Source organism: Phyllobates terribilis, unplaced genomic scaffold (genome assembly GCF_046119375.1).
Source record: "Phyllobates terribilis strain yellow unplaced genomic scaffold, ASM4611937v1 Scaffold_4__5_contigs__length_816908805, whole genome shotgun sequence".
Classification (NCBI taxonomy): Eukaryota; Metazoa; Chordata; class Amphibia; order Anura; family Dendrobatidae; genus Phyllobates; species Phyllobates terribilis.
Genome location: NW_027362764.1, coordinates 749,596,419 through 749,616,827, shown reverse-complemented (window position 1 = coordinate 749,616,827; position 20,409 = coordinate 749,596,419). Strand labels below are relative to the sequence as shown.

The 20,409-nt window shown below is 41.3% G+C and overlaps 1 protein-coding gene across 6 annotated transcripts in view; it reads left to right on the top strand.

Annotated features, from left to right (window-relative positions):
• The window catches only part of MTSS1 (MTSS I-BAR domain containing 1), a 129,992-nt gene that overhangs the window by 99,840 nt on the left and 9,743 nt on the right, over positions 1-20,409 (top strand). For 5 of the 6 annotated variants that reach the window (XM_073679869.1, XM_073679873.1, XM_073679872.1 and 2 more), the window contains exons 4-11: positions 5,531-5,615; positions 9,343-9,434; positions 9,865-9,939; positions 10,510-10,667; positions 11,973-12,080; positions 12,267-12,364; positions 14,823-15,033; positions 17,003-17,122. In XM_073679869.1, the coding sequence (XP_073535970.1) occupies positions 5,531-5,615; positions 9,343-9,434; positions 9,865-9,939; positions 10,510-10,667; positions 11,973-12,080; positions 12,267-12,364; positions 14,823-15,033; positions 17,003-17,122 (947 nt within the window). The remainder of the gene's footprint in view (positions 1-5,530; positions 5,616-9,342; positions 9,435-9,864; positions 9,940-10,509; positions 10,668-11,972; positions 12,081-12,266; positions 12,365-14,822; positions 15,034-17,002; positions 17,123-20,409) is intronic. The other variant, XM_073679870.1, reaches the window with a different exon arrangement.

Genomic DNA, 20,409 nt, shown 5'->3' with positions numbered 1-20,409 from the left:
CCTGTTTTAGAGGTGGCAATAGGCCCCCTTACCTCTTGGGCCCCTGTGCGGCTGCACCAATGATATGTCTGCCCCTGCCAGTGGCTTTATAGTCATTCTTTCCTTCCTATAGCGGAAATGAGCCCCCTATGCACTGATTTATTGGCAATCTTGAGTCATGGCCCTCATGGCTTTGAGTCTCTACAAGCAGTGCTGCAGTGTAAAGCATGGAGAGAGAACTCTAGAATACTGTTAACTCAGTGTAACCACGCTTTATTAGTTGTGATATAAGTGACCATCGGAGTAGTGTCTTACATTGAATATTCAAGACCACACAAGAAATGGACCTACGCTGAGCTGTCTTGTCGACCATTGATTTACCAGTTGTCATGGTAACATCATGTCGCAAAGGCCGAGTTTACTTGTAAAAAAATTGATCTGTGTACAATTAAATGCTGTAGATGGTGGGGGGAGGGGAAATAATGTACAGGCATGAAATGTGTACAGGTGACATACCATATGGCGAGGCACTAGGGTCCTGATCATTGCTAGGGTGGGCAGGATCCTGGGCAATAGCTGTTTCTTAGGGGACCTCAGAGAGCGGACCCCCCCCCCCCCCCCCCCCCCGGAGCAAACTATGTCCACACAGTATTATTTAGCTGTGTAAATTGGTATTTCTAATGATTCATTTATAATATATTATGACGGTATTATTATCTACGCACTGTAGGGCAGTATTATAGAGGATCCGTCACCAGGTCAAAAGTGGCCAGTTTTTGCTCTCATTTTATTTGCGCTGCTCCCATGAGCATATATCGGTAGTTCCAGAGATATGGGCCTTTTTATTTTATGCTAATTTCTGTGGTATTTACCAAATAGGCGTGGCTTACAGAATAATAATGCAAAGAAACCTAAGGAGACTGCCCCGAGTCTGACAAATCAGTGGTAGTGGAAAGTCGTAGCCATTTTGGTTCTGGTTCTCCTTATGCCGATCCAGCTGGTGTAAAAACATTGCTACATGGGAAAAAAATATGCAAATTAGATACCCTTGTTTCCTTTTTCTGCATCTCAAGTGCCACCTATAGGAAGCTATCCCGTAAGTCGTATAGCGAAATGGTTAAAAAGGATTTTTCTTTCTCCCCATTTTTTTTTTTTTTTTTATCTAATCCTTCCTAATTTCTCATGTGTACAGTATCTTGTAATCAGACCACCTACGGCGCCCGTCTCCGTGCCAGTGTTGATATAAAGTAGACCTTGTGGCTTTATTACGGGGGGAACGCGCTAATATTTCTTCTCGTCTGGTAGCGGCAGCAGCTGGAGCGCGGCGGTCGCTGTCATAATATCGCTCCGGAGTTTATAAAACATTCCGTCCTCGTTAGTTGAATTCCATAATCTCCGTCCGTTCCGCTGTCACGGCTGCAGCGCAGCCCTAGGTTGACCCGGGCTTTCTTGGCAGAGGGCACACGGACTTCTCGGCCGTAATGAGTACGTTGCTGCCGCAGGATCCACAATTATAAGATGCCTTCCATTTCCTGAACATTTATAGCCGCGCTCCGTCCACCTGTTATTTCACAAAACCCGAGGATTCCAGAGGATTCTTTCTTTCGTGGCCCCAGTGCTGTAATTGTCAGCATATGGCGGCAGCAGAAAACTCCCTTAACTGATTGTGTACCTCTCCTAAGGTTTAACATGATTGTCTGCAGCCTGGGTGGAGCTAATGCAGCTTTGGATGTGACTAGAGCATCATCTCCAACACTGTTATCCTATCAGAGAATGCTCTATGCCAGTGCGTGGAGGGAAAGTAGGGAGGTGTGAGGTTCTTTATCACCAAACTAACAGAAATCCCAAATATCTTGTGAGCTGCTTTGGATGTGACTAGAGAATAATCTTTCATACTGCACTATAGCAGAATGTTCTGTATAGATGCAAAAAGAGCGAAGGACAGCCGTGCAAGATTAGATAATATAATTTCGAACAGTTTGAAATTTCTCTATTTTTGAATGCAGCTTTGAATGTGACTGGAGTGTCACCCCCCCCCGACCCCCACACACACTGCGTGACAGCAGAGAATGCTATGTGTCAGTGCTGACAAAGCAAGAAAAATGTGGCGTTGTGAGCTTCTTTAGCCTGGAGTTTACAAGAATCCAGCAGGGGTCTAAGGGGTAACGTTTCTCCTTGTGGAGAGTGGCAAGCCAAGCCTGGTATGTCAGAGTGAGGAGACTTATAAGCCATGCTATGCTCCTCTGGGAAATTAAATATGCAAATTGCCTCTTCAGAGAGGACGTGGACTAGAACTCTAGTGCCACCTATTGGAAGCAGCAATCCTAAAAGTCCAATATTGACTCTTTATCGAGCCTTGCAATATGACTTGGGATAAAAAGCCAAACCAGAATCTCAATTTGCACACGTGGTGTTTCAGGGTATTGCCCCTCATCAGTGCAAAGTATGAGATCTGATTTGGCTAGGTGAGAGGCTCTGGACTGGGATATAAGGGGGTAACATTTCTCCTTGTGAAGAGTGAGAAGCCAAGCCTGGTACGACAGAGTGAGGAGACTTATAAGTCATGCAATTTGCATATTTAGTTTCCCACTCTGATATGCCAGGCTTGCTTCTCACTCTCCACAATGAGAAAAGTTACCCCTTAAACCCCAGACCAGAGCCTCTCACCCAGCCATATCAGATCTCATACTTTGCACTGATGAGGAACAACACCCTGAAACACCAAATTGAGATTCTGGTTTTGCTTTTATCCTAAGTCATATTGCAAGGCTTGTTAAAGAGTCGATATTGACTTTTAGGAGTGCTGCTTCCAATAAGTATCGCTAGAATTGTAGTACACTTCCTCTCTGAAGATACTATTTATCCAGAAGCTAATTTTGTGAGCAGCTTTAGATGTGACTAGAGAAAAATCTCTCATACTGCACTATAGCAGAACGTTCTGTATCGATGCTGAAACAGCAAAGTGCAGTAATGAAACATTAGGTAATATAGTTTGGAGCAAATAAAAATGTCTCCATTTTTGAATGCGGCTTTGAATGTGACTGGAGTATCACCCTCCACGTGACACACAATCTGCGTGACAACAAAGAATGCCATGTGTCAGCACTGAAAAACAAGAGGAATGTGGAGTTGTGAGCTTCTTTAGCCTGGAGCTTATAGGTATCCAGCTGAAAAGTTTGTGAGCAGCTTTAGATGTGACTAGAGAATAATCTCTCACTGCACTAAAGCAGATAATATTTTGTCTAGCGTTAGAAGCTAACAGCAGAAGTTGATAGATGCAGCTTTGGATGTGCAGAGCTTAGTTGCGAGATATTAGCTTATTTTTAAATACAGCTTTGGATGTGACTGGAGTATCATCATCCACGCTACATCATAGCAGAGAACACTATGTGTCAGCACTGAAAAAAAGCAAGAGGGAGTCTGGAGTCCTGAGGTTTTTTTTTTTTTGCATCCAGCAAAATGTTATAAGCAGCTTTAGATGTGACTAGAGAATAATCTGTTGCAAAGAGACAGGGCGACTTTGAGGTGCCCAGTTCTGCACTTTTTCTCTTTCCAATCGTGGCCCTAACCTAAGGCGTACCTAGCTCAGCGTCCATGATTCACACTACTGTACGACTAGGCTACGTGCAAAGACGTAATATCACCACGCAATTCACAATGGATGTGTTCTGACTTGAAATTACTCCTGTAATTTCTACTACTGACGCGAAAAAAAAAAAAAGACTTTAATGCCGACAATAATTTGCAGTAGCTAAACAGCGCCCCTGTGTGGCGGATTGTAGATTTGCACCCACTGAAGTTTCGGTTAGTGTCTTTCTACACTAGAAATTCCAGGAATGCAAATTACTTCCATTGTTCAGAATCGTTCCCTAATAAGGTGTCCGTTCATTGTTGGCTGTATGGTATTGCCGGCGGCCACATCAGTCTTCGGTCTAACCACAAATCAATTGTCTTTTTGTTTGTTTTTTCCCGTTTGTTTAAGAGCCATGTAATATAATAAATGTACGTTGTTCTCTCCTAAATTTAAAAATAAATCTATGAAAAAAATATATATAATTATATGTACATATATATTAGTAGAAGTTTTAAAAGGATTATGTAATCGTAAAATTATTTATTGGTTATATCAAATTTTTACTTTTTTTTTTTTAAAGATTTGTTAATGATTTTTGCTTATTTTCCATATCAATAACTATAAAAATTATTTTGAAATCTTGCTATTGATAGTGATATTTCCTGTTTTCTAGAGATTATTTCTCAGTAGTCAGCTCGTTATTATCACAGACATAATTACAATGAAAGTTAATGCTTAAATATCCAATAAATAACACGTGATCCACCATTCAGAATAGGTGATGTCACAGCTCACCTCCTTCTCCTGAACGACTGATAACACCTCTATATACAGTAGATAACACAGGATCCTCCATTCACAATAGGTGATATCACAGCTCACCTCCTCCTCCTGTACAATGACTGATAACACCTCTATATACAGTAGATAACACAGGATCCACCATTCACAATAGGTGATATCACAGCTCACCTCCTCCTCCTGTACAATGACTGATAACACCTCTATATACAGTAGATAACACAGGATCCACCATTCACTAGGTGATGTCACAGCTCACCTCCTCCTCCTGTACAATGACTGATAACACCTCTATATACAGTAGATAACACAGGATCCACAATTCACAATAGGTGATGTCACAGCTCACCTCCTCCTCCTGTACAATGTCTGATAACACCTCTATATACAGTAGATAACACAGGATCCACCATTCACAATAGGTGATGTCACAGCTCACCTCCCCCCTCCTGTACAATGATTGATAACACCTCTATATACAGTAGATAACACAGGATCCACCATTCACAATAGGTGATGTCACAGCTCACCTCCTCTTCCTGTACAATGACAGATAACACCTCTATATACAGTAGATAACACAGGATCCACCATTCACAATAGGTGATGTCACAGCTCACCTCCTCCTCCTGTACAATGACTGATAACACCTCTATATACAGTAGATAACACAGGATCCACCATTCACAATAGGTGATCTCACAGCTCACCTCCTCCTCCTGTACAATGACTGATAACACCTCTATATACAATAGATAACACAGGATCCACCATTCACAATAATAAAATAAATAAAACTTGGTTTACATTTCCTTGTCTGCTCTGTGTTATTACTTCCCGGTCCCCTCCAGTCTCTAATTTCTGATACAGCGATGATTTCCCCTCATAGACATTCAACTGGTGCAGCCAATCACTCAGTGATAATCTGCTACAGTCACTGATTGGCTGCAGCGGTCACATGTCTGTGGCGGGACGTTGCGGTGACTATCATTTGTGTTATTATATTATGTGACTCTCAGGCGTTAATTACCTGGAGAACTCCTCTACTCAGTACAATAAACTGTAGGTGATACAGTCCTTTTAATGATTTTGAGTTGTGTCCCTTTTCTGCGATGTGTAATGTTTTTATTGTTTATGTGATAAAATTAATGATCACTTATATTTTTAATCTTTCAGGGGCGACTAGAGAAGTTGGTTCTGCTTTGACCAGAATGTGTATGCGACATCGCAGTATAGAGTCCAAACTCCGACAGTTCTCCAGGTCAGTGTTTGCCGATCTCAGTCATCGACGAACTCAAACTTTTTTTTTTTTTGAGTAAATTGTCCCCATTTATTAAAAGAAGCTTTTCTTAGAATTTTGGCGCGTTTCAGACTGTGAGCATCCGCTATGAGCAAGCGTAGATTTGTACAGAAATTTTGTGACTCATATTTAAAGGGGTTTTCTAGGAATAACTTTTTCATCCCTAATGGTTTCCAATAGGTTAAAATGATAAATTCAGGTGTTACTCAACGTCCATGGGTCCAGTGCTATGTCTCCGCCGCTATTGCGGTCTGATAAGCTGCAGCAGTGATATCACTGGGGTTGGTACCATCTACAGGTGCATCTCAGAAAATTAGAATATCATCAAAGAGTTAATTTATTTCAGTTCTTCAATACAAAAAGTGAAACTCATACATTATATAGAGTCATTACACACAGAGGGATCTATTTCAAGTGTTTATTTCTGTTAATGTTGATGATTATGGCTTACAGCCAATGAAAACACAAAAGTCATTTTCTCAGTAAACTAGAATAATTAACAAAAAACACCTGCAAAGGCTTCCTAAGCATTTAAAAAGGTCCCTTAGTCTGTTTCAGTAGGCTCCACAATCATGGGGAAGACTGCTGACTTGACAGATGTCCAGAAGGCAGCCATTGACACTAAATAAATGCAAAGTAAATTTTGCATTTCATTTGGAAATCAAGGTCCTAGAGTCTGGAGGAAGAGTGGAGAGGCCACAATCCAAGCTGCTGGAGGTCTAGTGTGAAGTCTCCACAATCGGTGATGGTTTGGGGAGCCATGTCATCTGCTGGTGTAGGTCCACTGTGTTTTATCAAGACCAAAATTCACTGGATAGGGGTTAGATTGATCGGAGGTCGTCCAGTAGGACTTTCAGTGATGGCAAAAAATGATGAAACCCAGACCACCGTCTCCCAACTGTGCTGAGCTGATGCCAAACTTGAGTTCTGCTGCACCACTCAGACAATAGCGCTCCATAACTTTTTACGCAGAACTTTAATTTTTTTTCTTTGGGTGCATTTTGGCTGCGCTCTTACTTGAGTTAAACACGTGTTTCCTTATTTTGTCTCCAAATGATGCGCTGCTTAAATTACACGGCAATTTGCAATAATATTGTTTTATTGTAGGGTTTGGATGCTGGAACACGCAGCGCCTCTTTGGCTCGATCTTCCTCGCTTACAGATCTTTGGATCCGTTACATTTTCCGCCCTCGCTATCTAAACATGAATTATGGAAATGATCTTGTATTTCCCAAACAAATCTCCTCCACACGAGCTGCGCATTTATGATCGGCTCCGTATGATGGCTCCTTATCCACCTAAACACAACGCCTACACGCGCGGTGCACACGTGTCCTCCGGGAACAACAGTAGGAAAAATCGCACTCTTGTTGTAGAGGTCACATGACTGCAATCTAAACGTGCGCTCCTTATCCAGTCCCTTTAAAGTTCCTCTTAAAGGGGTTGTCTGGTTTAGAAAATTATTTTTCCAATACCCTATTACGGAATTCCGAGGACCCTATTTTAGATGGATAACTTATTGAATTTAATAGGCGCCATGTAATGTTTCAGTTCACCTGTGGTGGCGCTGCAGGGAAGTTGAACACTACTGCTGGACCTCCCATAGATTATAATTGATCGCTAGGATTCCCACAGCAGGATATCCTATATTTATCTTAATTTGAGACCCTACTCTTATGGCAAAGAATGCTATATTCCAAAAATCTCCAACCTGTATCTCTGCAATACTGCAAGTCCCAAAACGCGTTGTTTCAATAAAACCTTTCCTTTACTCCGTCTGACACCTTTATCCACTGTCAGCGCCCGACCAATGCCGGAGTCATTTTTTCTTCATCTAGCGACAGCGTGTCATGACTGCCTGCAGCTTTTACTTTGCCCTCTTGGCCGACATAAAGCGCCGGAAGTGCTCAAGTGTCTTTTATCCCACAAAGGAATTTTAAAAAGCCAGAAGTACTAAGAAAGAGTCTATTATGTATCGAGTCTGCCCTCTCCTTACAATGAGGGTGATTTTGCAGGTTCAGATTTGCCAACTAAATTTGGGAACATTTACAAGAGGCTTGACCACTTCAAATATATATCAAAAGCTGCATCAAAAATACTCATGACTTTACCGCAAATTGTTTTTCTTTTACATTTTTTTGCTGTGAAAAACACATTTTTTTACACGTGTCAACTTGTATCACCTGTAGTCTCCTCCTCATCGTCCATTCTACTCAGACCCTTTACTTGTCACCACCCAAGCCCTGTAGTTTCACCATTGTCCTGTCAGTCTTGTCCACAGCACTGCCTATCTTTTCGATTTTACCCTCTGCATTTTACCTCCTCATCTAGTCACCATTACCTCTGTTCTCAGCCCCTCCTCATTACCTGCTTTACTCATCTCTTTCCTTGATATTTCCACTCATCGTCCATTCTACACTCTTCACCTTTTCATCATTGCCTTTGCTCTCTGCTTCTTCCTCCTTTTTTCTACTCTCCCTGATTTCCATCCTCCACTCTACTCACAATATATTCATCATTCACTCTGTTCTCCTTCACTCATGGATTACTCTGCCCTTCATCTCTTTCCTCTTCCACTCTACTTCCTAATTCTTCTCATCGTCCATTTTACTCTCTATCTCTTCCGTTTTCTACTCCAGCATCTCTATTCATTCATAATATCCTCCACCATAGCCTGCTCTACTCTTCTTCTCTTCCGCTTTCCTTCATATTTCCACTCATCATCCATTCTACCCTCCACACCTTCTCATTATTACGTCCACTATGCACTTTTTTCCTCTCTGTTCTCCTTTCCTGGTTTTCCATCCTCCACTGCACTCACAATTTACTCATCATTCACTCTAACCTACTTTTCTCATAGACTAATCTGCCTTTTTTGTCTTTTCTCTTCAAGTCTACTCTACTTCTCAAGTCTACTCTACTTCTCAAGTCTACTCTACTTCTCAAGTCTACTTCTTCTCAAGTCTACTTCTTCTCATCGTCTTTGCTACTCTCTTTTTCATCCTCTTCTTTACTCATTCGAGCTATCCTCGCTCTCCACTCATTGCCTGCTCTACTCTTCATCTCTTTGCCTCGTATTTCCATTCCTCATCCGTTCTAATCTCCACACCATCTCATCGTTACCTCTGCTCTCCACTTCTTTTCTTCACTATTCTCTCCCTGTCTTCCATTCTCCATTTCATTCGCAATTTACTCATCATTCACTGTTCTTCTGCTGTACTCGTTGACTATTTTGCTCTTCGTGCCTTTCCTCTTCCATGCCACTTCCTTTTTCTTCTCACCATCCATTCTGCTTTTTATCTCTCGTGTCCCCCTCTATACTCATCATTCGCACTTTTTCCACTTCTGCTTATTGACTTAATTCTCTGCTCTTCATCTTTTTCCTCTTCCTCTGTCCTTCGTATTTCCACTCATCATCCATTCTACTCTCCATTAATTCTTGGCATTATCTCTACTTTCAACTTCTTGGCTTTGACATTCTCCTCTTCGAGGCGTCCATCCTCCGTTCCACTCATAATAGACTCATCATTTTCACAATTCCCCACCTCTTCCATCATTCCTCATTTATTTTCTCGTTTTCAGACTCCAAGAACAATGTCCCGATACAAACTAAGACTGTGTACATGATTACTGCCCACCTCACAATACCTTGGCTTGTTACTAAACCATTTCTTTGTATGTGTTACAGCGCTTTGATTGACTGTCTGATCAACCCTCTGCAAGAGCAGGTGGAAGAATGGAAGAAGGTAGCTAATCAGCTGGACAAGGATCACGCAAAAGGTAAAGATATCCTACTAGGACATCCTAGAAGCTGATGATTCCACCCTGTGAGGCAGTGAGCCTCTGGAAAATTGAAACTTTCCCTTTTCGGCTGTAACTGTCCATTAATCTTAATCACTGCCATACAGTGCCCGACTGGTATCGTACTTCTCTTTTGGTGCACCCGTACATAGCACACAAGACAATCAGAGGCTATTAGTAGGACCTCCTAGATCCGCAGGCCCACCAGGAATCCTACAACATGAAAGGGGGTTGCCCAGTCCTGATCAACCCTTACCTACCTTATAAGGAATAACTTTTGTTAATTTTGGGATATCTTATTTTATATATCATGCTCTGTATGTAATAAAGCCTATACTATTAATCCATCTCCCTCTAGGCACAGATCACTCGACTTTCCTAAGCTATAATCTTCATAAATATCTTTCAGAATACAAAAAGGCTCGTCAAGAGATTAAGAAGAAGTCATCAGACACCCTCAAACTGCAGAAAAAAGCCAAGAAAGGTAAACCTGGATTTCTTGTATATGTGATAGCCGGTCAGACTCGGTTGATTACATCATCATTCTTCCATTTATGTGAAGTATCTCAGAAGAAGAGAGTCACAGAAGAAAGGATCCAAAAAGGAAAAATGTACCTTTTTGGGTTTTTATTTTCTGTGATGGAAGCCAGGGAAATTTGGATCTGCAGATTACATTTTCTAGCTAGATATATAGTTCTCATTCTAGAATTATAGATGGACAACCATAGCTATGGATAGATAGGCTTATATCTCCCCAACTTCGATGACGGGTCTTACGTGGCACCTTATTGTCCGATATCTTCCAATGGCACCTACCAGTGAAGATGAGTAAACATCTACTTTCTGCCTTAGAGAACTTAAAGCTCCTTGACCCAAATCCAATGACGGTAACAGGTCCCCTCAGACCAGGTGCCATTTTATAGTGGTTGTCTTATGTGGCAGAGGGATTTTTGGACCCCCTCAGGCACCAGCGCCTCGATGCGACTGCTAACTCTGCACCCCTATAACTACACCCCTGTGAGATGCTGACGGTGTGACTTGGTTGTGTTTGCAGGTAGAGGAGATATACAGCCTCAGCTGGACAGCGCTCTACAAGACGTCAATGACAAGTACCTGCTCCTGGAAGAGACGGAGAAGCAAGCAGTCAGGAAAGCGCTTATCGAGGAACGCAGCCGCTTCTGCTCCTTCATTTCCATGCTCCGGCCTGTCATCGTACGTCTTTGCCCTTCTTTATCCTTCCCTGAATTGTTTTAATTAGGTTCTCAGATTTTATCCACATAAAGATGGTTCCGTATATTAATTAAATGTTCTTCAACTTTCTAAAATATTTGGGAGGACATTGATCATTGCGCTTGTGACTTTTTTTTTTTTTTTAGCAAATTACTACATTAAATTGTCAGAAATACCAAATTCCTCAATGTTTATTACACCATTGTTTGGTACTTATACCAAAACTTAAAAATAATAAGAAGGGGGGGGGGGGTGTTGGTTAACCATTTGGTGTGAAATACGACATATTCATGATTACATATTTTTTCATAAATGTTGTCAAAATGTTGCATATTATAGACAGGTCATAACTGTCTTAAAAAAGGCATGAGACTAATACATTTATGTTTCAACCATTTTTACCATGCATAAAAAGTGTCAATTTGTGCAAAAAAAAATGTTTGTGATATTTGACACATTCTTAGGCTTTTATCTTAAATTAGAAAGTGCACTACTGTGCTTAAAAGTTACATTTGTGAAATTTGCACTAAATTTATCATATCTCTAAGAATGTAATAAAATGGCCTCGTCACATAGTTCAAAGGCAACCCGTCCTAGTCATATGTCAGGAAGGGACTGCAATCCTGAGACCTGTGTCTCAACTGTCAGAGGAGAGCTGTATTGTAAGCGCATATACCTCCGTCAGAGAAATGCTGTGACATCAGAAGAAATAAATCTTCTCTCTAACGGACTGAACACGGAGGACTATGTCAGGAGAAAAAAAAACTCTTTGGCTCACAGAGGTATGTGTGCTTACGATGCAGGTCCTCTGTCAGATGAGAGACAGGTCTCTTTTTTTTATTTCAACCAGCCGGGCATATTCCACAGAACTTCTCTGTGGTTGTTTGGTTTTCCTTCGATGACACTTGCGAATCAAAATATGGCCTCGCCCATAGAGAAGTTCTGTGGTATACGCCCAGACCGTTGAAGGAAAAATATTCATAACTTAGGAATGGAGGATCACAGAAGAAAAAGAAAAACTGTTCTAGAATCAGTGGAAAAATGGCAATTGGAGCAGCAATTAAGAAGTCCAGTGAAATGTCCCTTTAAGGGGCTTTTCAGCCAACCACTTTCTAATCTGGCAAACATTAAAAGTCATATTAGTGGGGCCAGAGAGTGATGGCACAGTGGTGGTTGCTCCTTTACCGGGAACAAGGTCTTCTATTGTTGGGATCAATGGGGTCCGACGAGCAAAGGTGGATTTTTCCACTTCCGACCTTGTGACATTTTTTTTCATTTTGTTAACAGGAAGAAGAGATTTCGATGTTGGGGGAGATCACACATTTACAGACGATATCTGAAGACCTGAAAACCCTCACCATGGATCCACATAAACTACCGTCTGCCAGTGAACAGGTGACAGACCTAACTCAGCTGTGCATTGACATGGCTTCTATTTTTCCCTGCTATCGGCCATTTCAGGCCAGTGTTTTTCAGTGTTATTATTGACATGGAGTCCACATAGATGCCTCACCGCTGTGATCACTCGCTATCACGTTGACATTTTGGTATGAATTCTGATATTTTTTCATGTGTCGACAGGTGATTCACGATCTAAAAGGCTCGGATTATAACTGGTCTTACCAGACTCCGCCATCGTCGCCGAGTACCACCATGTCTCGCAAGTCCAGTGTCTGCAGGTAGGTGACGGGTGTCTCTGTTGCAAAAAGATGTGTCTTCTCCTGAACTTACTTTGGTGATTGGCTGTTAGCACTGTTGCATTATGTGAATCATCTAGTGGAAGGGGCGGAGTTAGGTTGAAACTGGAACCAGAAGCTCCACCCAGAGCACTTCCTGGCAATTTGCATATTACTTCTAAAGTGGATTGCTCTGCAACAGAGCAGCGTTTTTGTGAAATAACTGTGTGGATTCAGTTGTGTTCTTACAAAGTACCCACATATGTAATTGGTTGGGGGGGGGGGTGAGTGGTTGAATGAGTTGACAGACTGCCTTTACAGGGGTTGCTTGGTATTAGAAAAAATATGCGATGGAAAATAATAACATTTTTGCTAATTTTTTTCAACCTCTTTATTACTCAAACTTTGTGGAGAACCTCTAAGATCCTAAGTCATCCATGTTTGGAAAAACAGCTCCTATATTCCCATTTTGTTCTCTGAATGTTAGTGACAGTGATGGTTAAAAAGGTTGTCCATATAAATGTCATAATGGGGGTCATCAGCTCAGGACCTCCCTCAGTTATCCAGAGCAGAGCACTGCTGGAGGACTCAAATTGGCGCCACGTAGTACCATATTTTTCCTGTAGTGGCCGCTGCAGGAAAAGGTAAAACGTCTACATGACCTAAGAGCCAATCACCAGATCGTTTTGCTTTTTTGGACCTGACCGCCAGAACGTCCTCCTTTAGAGAAGGTGGGACAGTCCCTTTAATTTGAGAAGTTGGCAGACCATAAACTTCCTTGCCATTTCCTATTTCCTTCCATGATCATGGTAAATTCTTGGCTACAGCTGGTGAGATAGGACCAGGTTGTCATCTTCTGCCAAAAGTTGGATGACCAGGTTGGATTTCTCAAGTTCTTTAGATTGGGGTAGTCGGCTCTTAGTCTGTAGAGTTGGGTCACTTAGGGGGAAGGTGAGACCTTCTAAGCAGTATACTTAGTATTTAGTGGTGCCAAAAGAGTCAATGGCCAATCTTTTTGATTGCTCCACCACTTACACGTATAGTATAATCCTATGTTAATTAATGAACACCTGATTTTATTGATGGTGGGGGTCTTAATTTTGAGGTTGGGATTGGGTTATGATGGTAAATGTTATTTTGCAAGTATATATGTATAATGCATTGAGTAATGACATTCACTTCGGAGGAACTGTTTTGTGCAACGTAAAACAGTTCAATCTGCATGTTGTCCTATCCTGGATTCTTAATGGTTCTGAAACCCTCCCCGTTGTCTATCCGGCACACTGTGATGATGCCCCCCCCCCATGTCCTGGTCCCACAGGAACCACATGAGCATGACAAGTGCTGCAGCCTGCCTTTGTTTTATATGACGTACCTGCAGTATATATCTGCAGCTGGGTATGTAGCTAGATACAGTATATATCCAGTAATGCATGCAATGCCGTCATGCGCAGTATCCACAATATCGTCTGGCTGGTTAAGAGTTATTCCTATCTCCATAGATGGATATATTGTCGGATAGAGCTTATAAATACAAACACTTTTACAATTTGCTGCTTATTAAAATTTGCGGCCGTTCTAGAAATATTAACACTTTTGTTTACAACTAGTTGTCTAGGAGACCGACCACCGCTGGTGTCTAGCTTGTAAGCACTGCACTCAAGTTGTATGGCATTAGAAGGTAACAGCGTGCTCCAGCGATCCAGGCCAGTTTCAAATTGGAGATTACAGGCTCAATTGAAAAGAGCACTGCACATGTTGTGCTGTTTAGCAGCGGCGGTCGGTCTCCGAGGCAACGAGCTGTAATCAAAAGAAAAGTATTTACATCTCCACTGATTGTGGAACAGTTTTTCTTTTTCTTCTGTACCCCTCCATTCCAAAGTTATGTCCCCTGGAAATAATGTTGTACATTTTCCCTTCAACCAAACTTGGCCGTGTACCACAGAACTTCTCTGAGGGCGTGGCTGTGGCTTGATTGGTCGGCATCAGAGGAGCAAAGGAAAACGCCCACAGAAAAGTTCAACCTGGTTGGTTAAAGGGGAAATTTATACCATTATTATCGGGGCCATAACTTTGGAATGGAGGGGCACAGAAGAAAAAGAAAAACTGTTCCAGAATCAGTGGAGCTGCGGCAATTGGATGAGGGACTCTGTTTAATTAAAAAAAATCTAGTGAAATGTCCCCTTAAAAGTCTTCCAAGAATCCTCCTCTCTGACACTATTACTACCCCAGACCATGGATACTGCCTAACCCTGTATTTTGTGTGTTCGGTGCTCATGCTCCCCCCCCCGAGTTTCTTGGAGATTTTAATTTAGTGCTTGCTTTTTCCCTCCCTTCTTCTTTCCCCTGCATTTTCTTTTCTCTTTTAACCCCTCAATCACCCCTACCCTGACTTCCCCCACTCCCAATTTTTTACCGCCCCTCTTGTCTTTTCCGCGGACCCTTCCTTTGTCTCACACAGCAGTCTGAACAGCGTTAACAGTAGTGACTCCAGATCCAGTGGTTCCCACTCACACTCACCCACTTCGCACTATCGCTATCGCAGCTCCAATCTGCCCCAGCAGGCCCCGATGAGGCTGTCCAGCGTCTCCTCCCATGATTCGGGATTCATCTCCCAGGATGCTTTTCAGTCCAAGTCTCCATCACCCATGCCGCCGGAGGCTGTCAACCAGGTGAGATTCATTCTTTACTATAGAAAGTATCGAAACTGCAGGACGGCTGATTAATTAAGGATATCTTGTGTAGGGGCCAGCTACACGCTGGCAGGGCATGCTGGGAGTTCTAGTTTCACAACGCCTGAAGTTCGACATGTTGGCATCCCCTGTAGTAGTGATTTACATGTTGTTGTTTTTTTATTTTTAGGTAATGTAGATTAACCAGTAAATGAAAAGTTCTCCAAACTTTCAGGAGCTGAGCAGGTGTCGGCTGCGTTATACAGCCAGCATCCAGAGCTAGCTGGCTCTTTCAACGCTGCTGTCAATCACTGACGTCAGAATTTAAGAGAGTCAATTTTCCTGGCGTGCAGGTGGAATTGGCAGTAAAGTGAAAGGAAAAAATAAAGTGAAAAGTGTAAAAAAAAGAAAAAAATAATAAAAAAAAAAATAAAATGAAAATATAAAAAAAAATAAAGTAAAAAAAATAAATTTGGACTTATCACCATTTTTCCCCATTAACACACAAGTAAATATATATTTATATAAGCATATTTGGTGTCGACATGTCCGCATCATCAAAATTTAAAATTGTAAAAAAAAAAAAAAAAAAAAATGTAAATGTCATAATTGTCATTTTTTACCCCCCCCCCCCCCAAAAAAAAAAAAATAGAAGGCAAAAAAAACTTTTTATTCACCTACAAACTGTTCCAATAAAAAAATTCAGGTCACCACACATAATGACAAGCCCTAGACAGAAAAATAAAACGTCAAGATTTTTAGAAAATGACGACAATTTTTTATTTCCAACTTAGTTTTTTAGCCAATAAAATAAAGAAAAGGGTAAAAATAAAAATAAAAATTGGTATTGCCATAATCGTACCGACCTGGAGAATCATTTTATGTGGTTGTTTTTCCGTGTAATGATCACCCTAAAAACAAAACTCAAAAAGCAATGCCTTTTTTTCTTCACTTTTAGAATATTTTTCCATTTTCCAGTATATTATACGGTAAACTACAAATTGTTGCATTAAAAAAAAACAAGCCCTCGTATGGCAATGTGGTCCAAAAAATAAAAAAATAAAATTAAAAAATTCGAACTCTTGGAAGACGAGCAGGAAAAAATGAAAGCGAGAAAAATAAAGTTTGATTTAAGGAGTTGTCCAGCAACCTAAAATTAAAAAAAAAAATGCTCTGAAATTATAAAAAATCAGTACTTACATTACCAATCTTCCAACACTTCCCAGGTCCCTATCGATCTCTTTACTCTTTGCTTCACCTAGACAGTGATTGGCTGCAGTGGTCACTTTTCTGTACAGTTCGAACAGGAAGTACAGAAAGAAGCCATGTACTTCCTCCTCGTTGGGGGACAGACATGTGACTGCTGTAGCCAATCACCGGCTAGAACATTGACCCACTGGTCAATGCTGCAGTCACTGATTGGATGCCGCAGTCACATGTCCATGTAGACAGAATAGAATGTACAGGGACCGGCGGGGGACCAGGAAAGCGTCCAATGGGAACAGCTGAGAGTCAATAAAGTGATAATTACTTCTTATTTTAATAATTTACAGCATTCTTATGGTTTTTATTTTTATGTAGCTGGACAAACCCTTTAAATCAGCCAGCCTGCTTGTTGATGGTTTCCAGGTAGTAACTCTTTTTTTTTTCTTAATACACTGTAGTAAAAATGAACTAAAGAAGCAGAAGCCAGATTTCACATTTTTTGGACAAACCCAACTTTGACTTTCATATTCTATAAGATTCTATAAGATATCCTCACAAAACTATAGCAACGTTAATGGAGAGCGGCCGTCCTGCTTGTTGACGGTTTCCATAGATTTGTAGTTTCTTGAACATTCCTACGTTTCCCATTGACTAAATGCAATTGTGACACTTTCCATTCCTCTTGTTGTGCTGTGTGATCCTGCCCAGAGAGTTCGGGTCATCTCATCCACCTTCTTCTCTCCATTCACTCTTTGCGCTGCAGAATTCATCCAGCTCCGCTTCATCCGAAGCCTCTGAGACCTGCCAGTCCGTGAGCGAGTGCAGCTCTCCCACTTCTGTGAGTTCTGGATCCACCATGGGAGCGTGGGCCTCCACTGATAAGGTGATTACACAGTGATGCTGCGGGGTGGGATCGCTCTTTAATTGTAGTTGTTTGTTGAACAGCTGTGGTCAGTGATTGACTGCAGTGGTCAGGTGACTGGAGCAGCTCCTCATCCAATGTTTTTTTTTTTTTTTTTTATGATTTGCTGCTAAGTCACCTGACAGTGGCAGCGGTCCGTTAACTGGTTTAAAGCGGTATTCCCATCTCCAAGACCCTAACCCAATATGTAGTAGGTGTAATAATAATAATAGCTAGTACCCCCAATTAGAAATGTTGTATAGTTCTTCTGATAAGCTATGTCGCTTACCTCATGTGCAGGAGGACATTGCAGTAGCTGAGGCATCCACGGATATGACCACTCATATAGTTAGTTGTTAGTGGTCGTAACCATGGATACCTAAGCTACTGCAATGCCCTGCACAGTGGGAAAGCAACATAGCAAATCAGAAGAACTATACTACATTTCTAATTGGAGGTATTTGCTAATATTATTATTATTACACCTACTACATATTGGGAGATAGGAATACCCCTTTAACAGGAACGGCTGTGCTGACCATGGAATGGCCCGCATTGGGTCCAGATAGATCCCAGCAGATGATTATTAATGAGTTTATTACTTTTTACACGTCCAGTTCCAGGAAACTTACCCTTAAAATTGCTTAAAAAGTTCCACACTTTTCTAATATACTTTGGGCCTGATTCATTACAGAATTTGCACTTTTTTTGTCTCATTTTTGGTGTTTTTTTTCCTGTTTATTTACTCCTCATTTTCATTTGCATTTTTTAAGTATAGTCAACATGGGCTCACCTGTATTTTTTTGCTTGTTTGTTTTTTTTATGTTCGTCATTGTGGGCAAAGTTTAGGATTCATCATTTGAGATTTTTTAAAAATGTCAATTTTTTGTCTTTGCATGAAGTGATTTTCTGTACCCCTGAAATGTTTTGCGCACATTGTAGCGGAACATGCGACGTATTTGCACAAGCAGAGATATTGAAAATGATTGAGAAATTGAAACTGAATGAAAGAAAATGTTCACAAGTTGTCCTAAGGCCGAAAAAAAGGTGCAGATGATAAGCACAAGAAAGCTGCTTTTTCCCAGAAGCATGGCCGCGCCTGAACACAGATTGTGTCTGGTATTACTCGTCAGTGACATTGAAGTTAACGGGGCTTGGCTGCAATACCACACACAGCCTGTAAACAAGTGTGGAGCTGTTACTGGTAGAAAGCAGACAGATTTTTTTAAATCCTGTATAACCATATAGGATCCATGATAATGTATGGTTGGTTGTATTTTTGCTAAGATTTTACATGTTGACTGCACATTTCTGAAATCTACACGAGATTCCTGACAGCTCTATGAAAACTGTAATAATGACTTTATCTACTTTATGTTGCCATATTAGTAATGTACCTTTAGGTCACTAAGTTAAGTCTTTTTAAATGAAAGAATCTAAATCCATGGTTTTGAGTATATACAATACGTGCACATTTCATTTAATATCCTGTATTATACTCCAGAGCTGCACTCACTATTCTGCTGGTGCAGTCACGGTGTACATACATTACAGATCCTGAGTTACATCCTGTATTATACTCCAGAGCTGCACTCACTATTCTGCTGGTGCAGTCACTGTGTACATACATTACATTACTGATCCTGTACTGATCCTGAGTTACCTCCTGTATTATACTCCAGAGCTGCACTCACTATTCTGCTGGTGCAGTCACTGTGTACATAATTACTGATCCTGTACTGATCCTGAGTTACATCCTGTATTATACTCCAGAGCTGCCCTCACTATCCTGCTGGAGCAGTCACTGTGTACATACATTACATTACTGATCCTGTGTTACTTCCTGTATTATACTCCAGAGCTGCACTCACTATTCTGCTGGTGCAGTCACTGTGTACATACATTACATTACTGATCCTGAGTTACTTCCTGTATTATACTCCAGAGCTGCACTCACTATTCTGCTGGTGCAGTCACTGTGTACATACATTACATTACTGATCCTGTACTGATCCTGAGTTACCTCCTGTATTATACTCCAGAGCTGCACTCACTATTCTGCTGGTGCAGTCACTGTGTACATACATTACTGATCCTGTACTGATCCGGAGTTACATCCTGTATCATACTCCAGAGCTGCACTCACTATTCTGCAGGTGCAGTCACTGTGTACATACATTACATTACTGATCCTGTGTTACATCCTGTATTATACTCCAGAGCTGCACTCACTATTCTGGTGGTGCAGTCACTGTGTAAATACATTACATTACTGATCCTGTGTTACATCCTGTATTATACTCCAGAGCTGCACTCTCTATTCTGCTGATGCAGTCACTGTGTACATACATTACATTACTGATCCTGTACTGATCCTGAGTTACATCCTGTATTATACTCCAGAGCTGCACTCACTATTCTGCTGGTGCAGTCACTGTGTACATACATTACATTACTGATCCTGTACTGATCCTGAGTTACATCCTGTATTCTACTGCAGAGCTGCACTCACTATTCTGCTGGTGCAGTCACTGTGTACATACATTACATTACTGATCCTGTACTGATCCTGAGTTACATCCTGTATTATACTCCAGAGCTGCACTCACTATTCTGCTGGTGCAGTCACTGTACATACATTACATTACTGATCCTGTATTGATCCTGAGTTACATCCTGTATTATACTCCAGAGCTGCGCTCACTATTCTGCTGGTGCAGTCACAGTGTACATACATTACATTACTGATCCTGAGTTACATCCTGTATTATACTCCAGAGCTGCACTCACTATTCTGCTGGTGCAGTCACTGTGTATATACATTACATTACTGATCCTGCACTGATCCTGAGTTACATCCTGTATTCTACTCCAGAGCTGCACTCACTATTCTGCTGGTGCAGTCACTGTGTACATACATTACATTACTGATCCTGTACTGATCCTGAGTTACATCCTGTATTATCCTCCAGAGCTGCACTCACTATTCTGCTGGTGCAGTCACAGTGTACATACATTACATTACTGATCCTGTATTGATCCTGAGTTACATCCTGTATTATACTCCAGAGCTGCGCTCACTATTCTGCTGGTGCAGTCACAGTGTACATACATTACATTACTGATCCTGAGTTACATCCTGTATTATACTCCAGAGCTGCACTCACTATTCTGCTTGTGCAGTCACTGTGTACATACATTACATTACTGATCCTGAGTTACCTCCTGTATTATACTCCAGAGCTGCACTCACTATTCTATTACCGTTT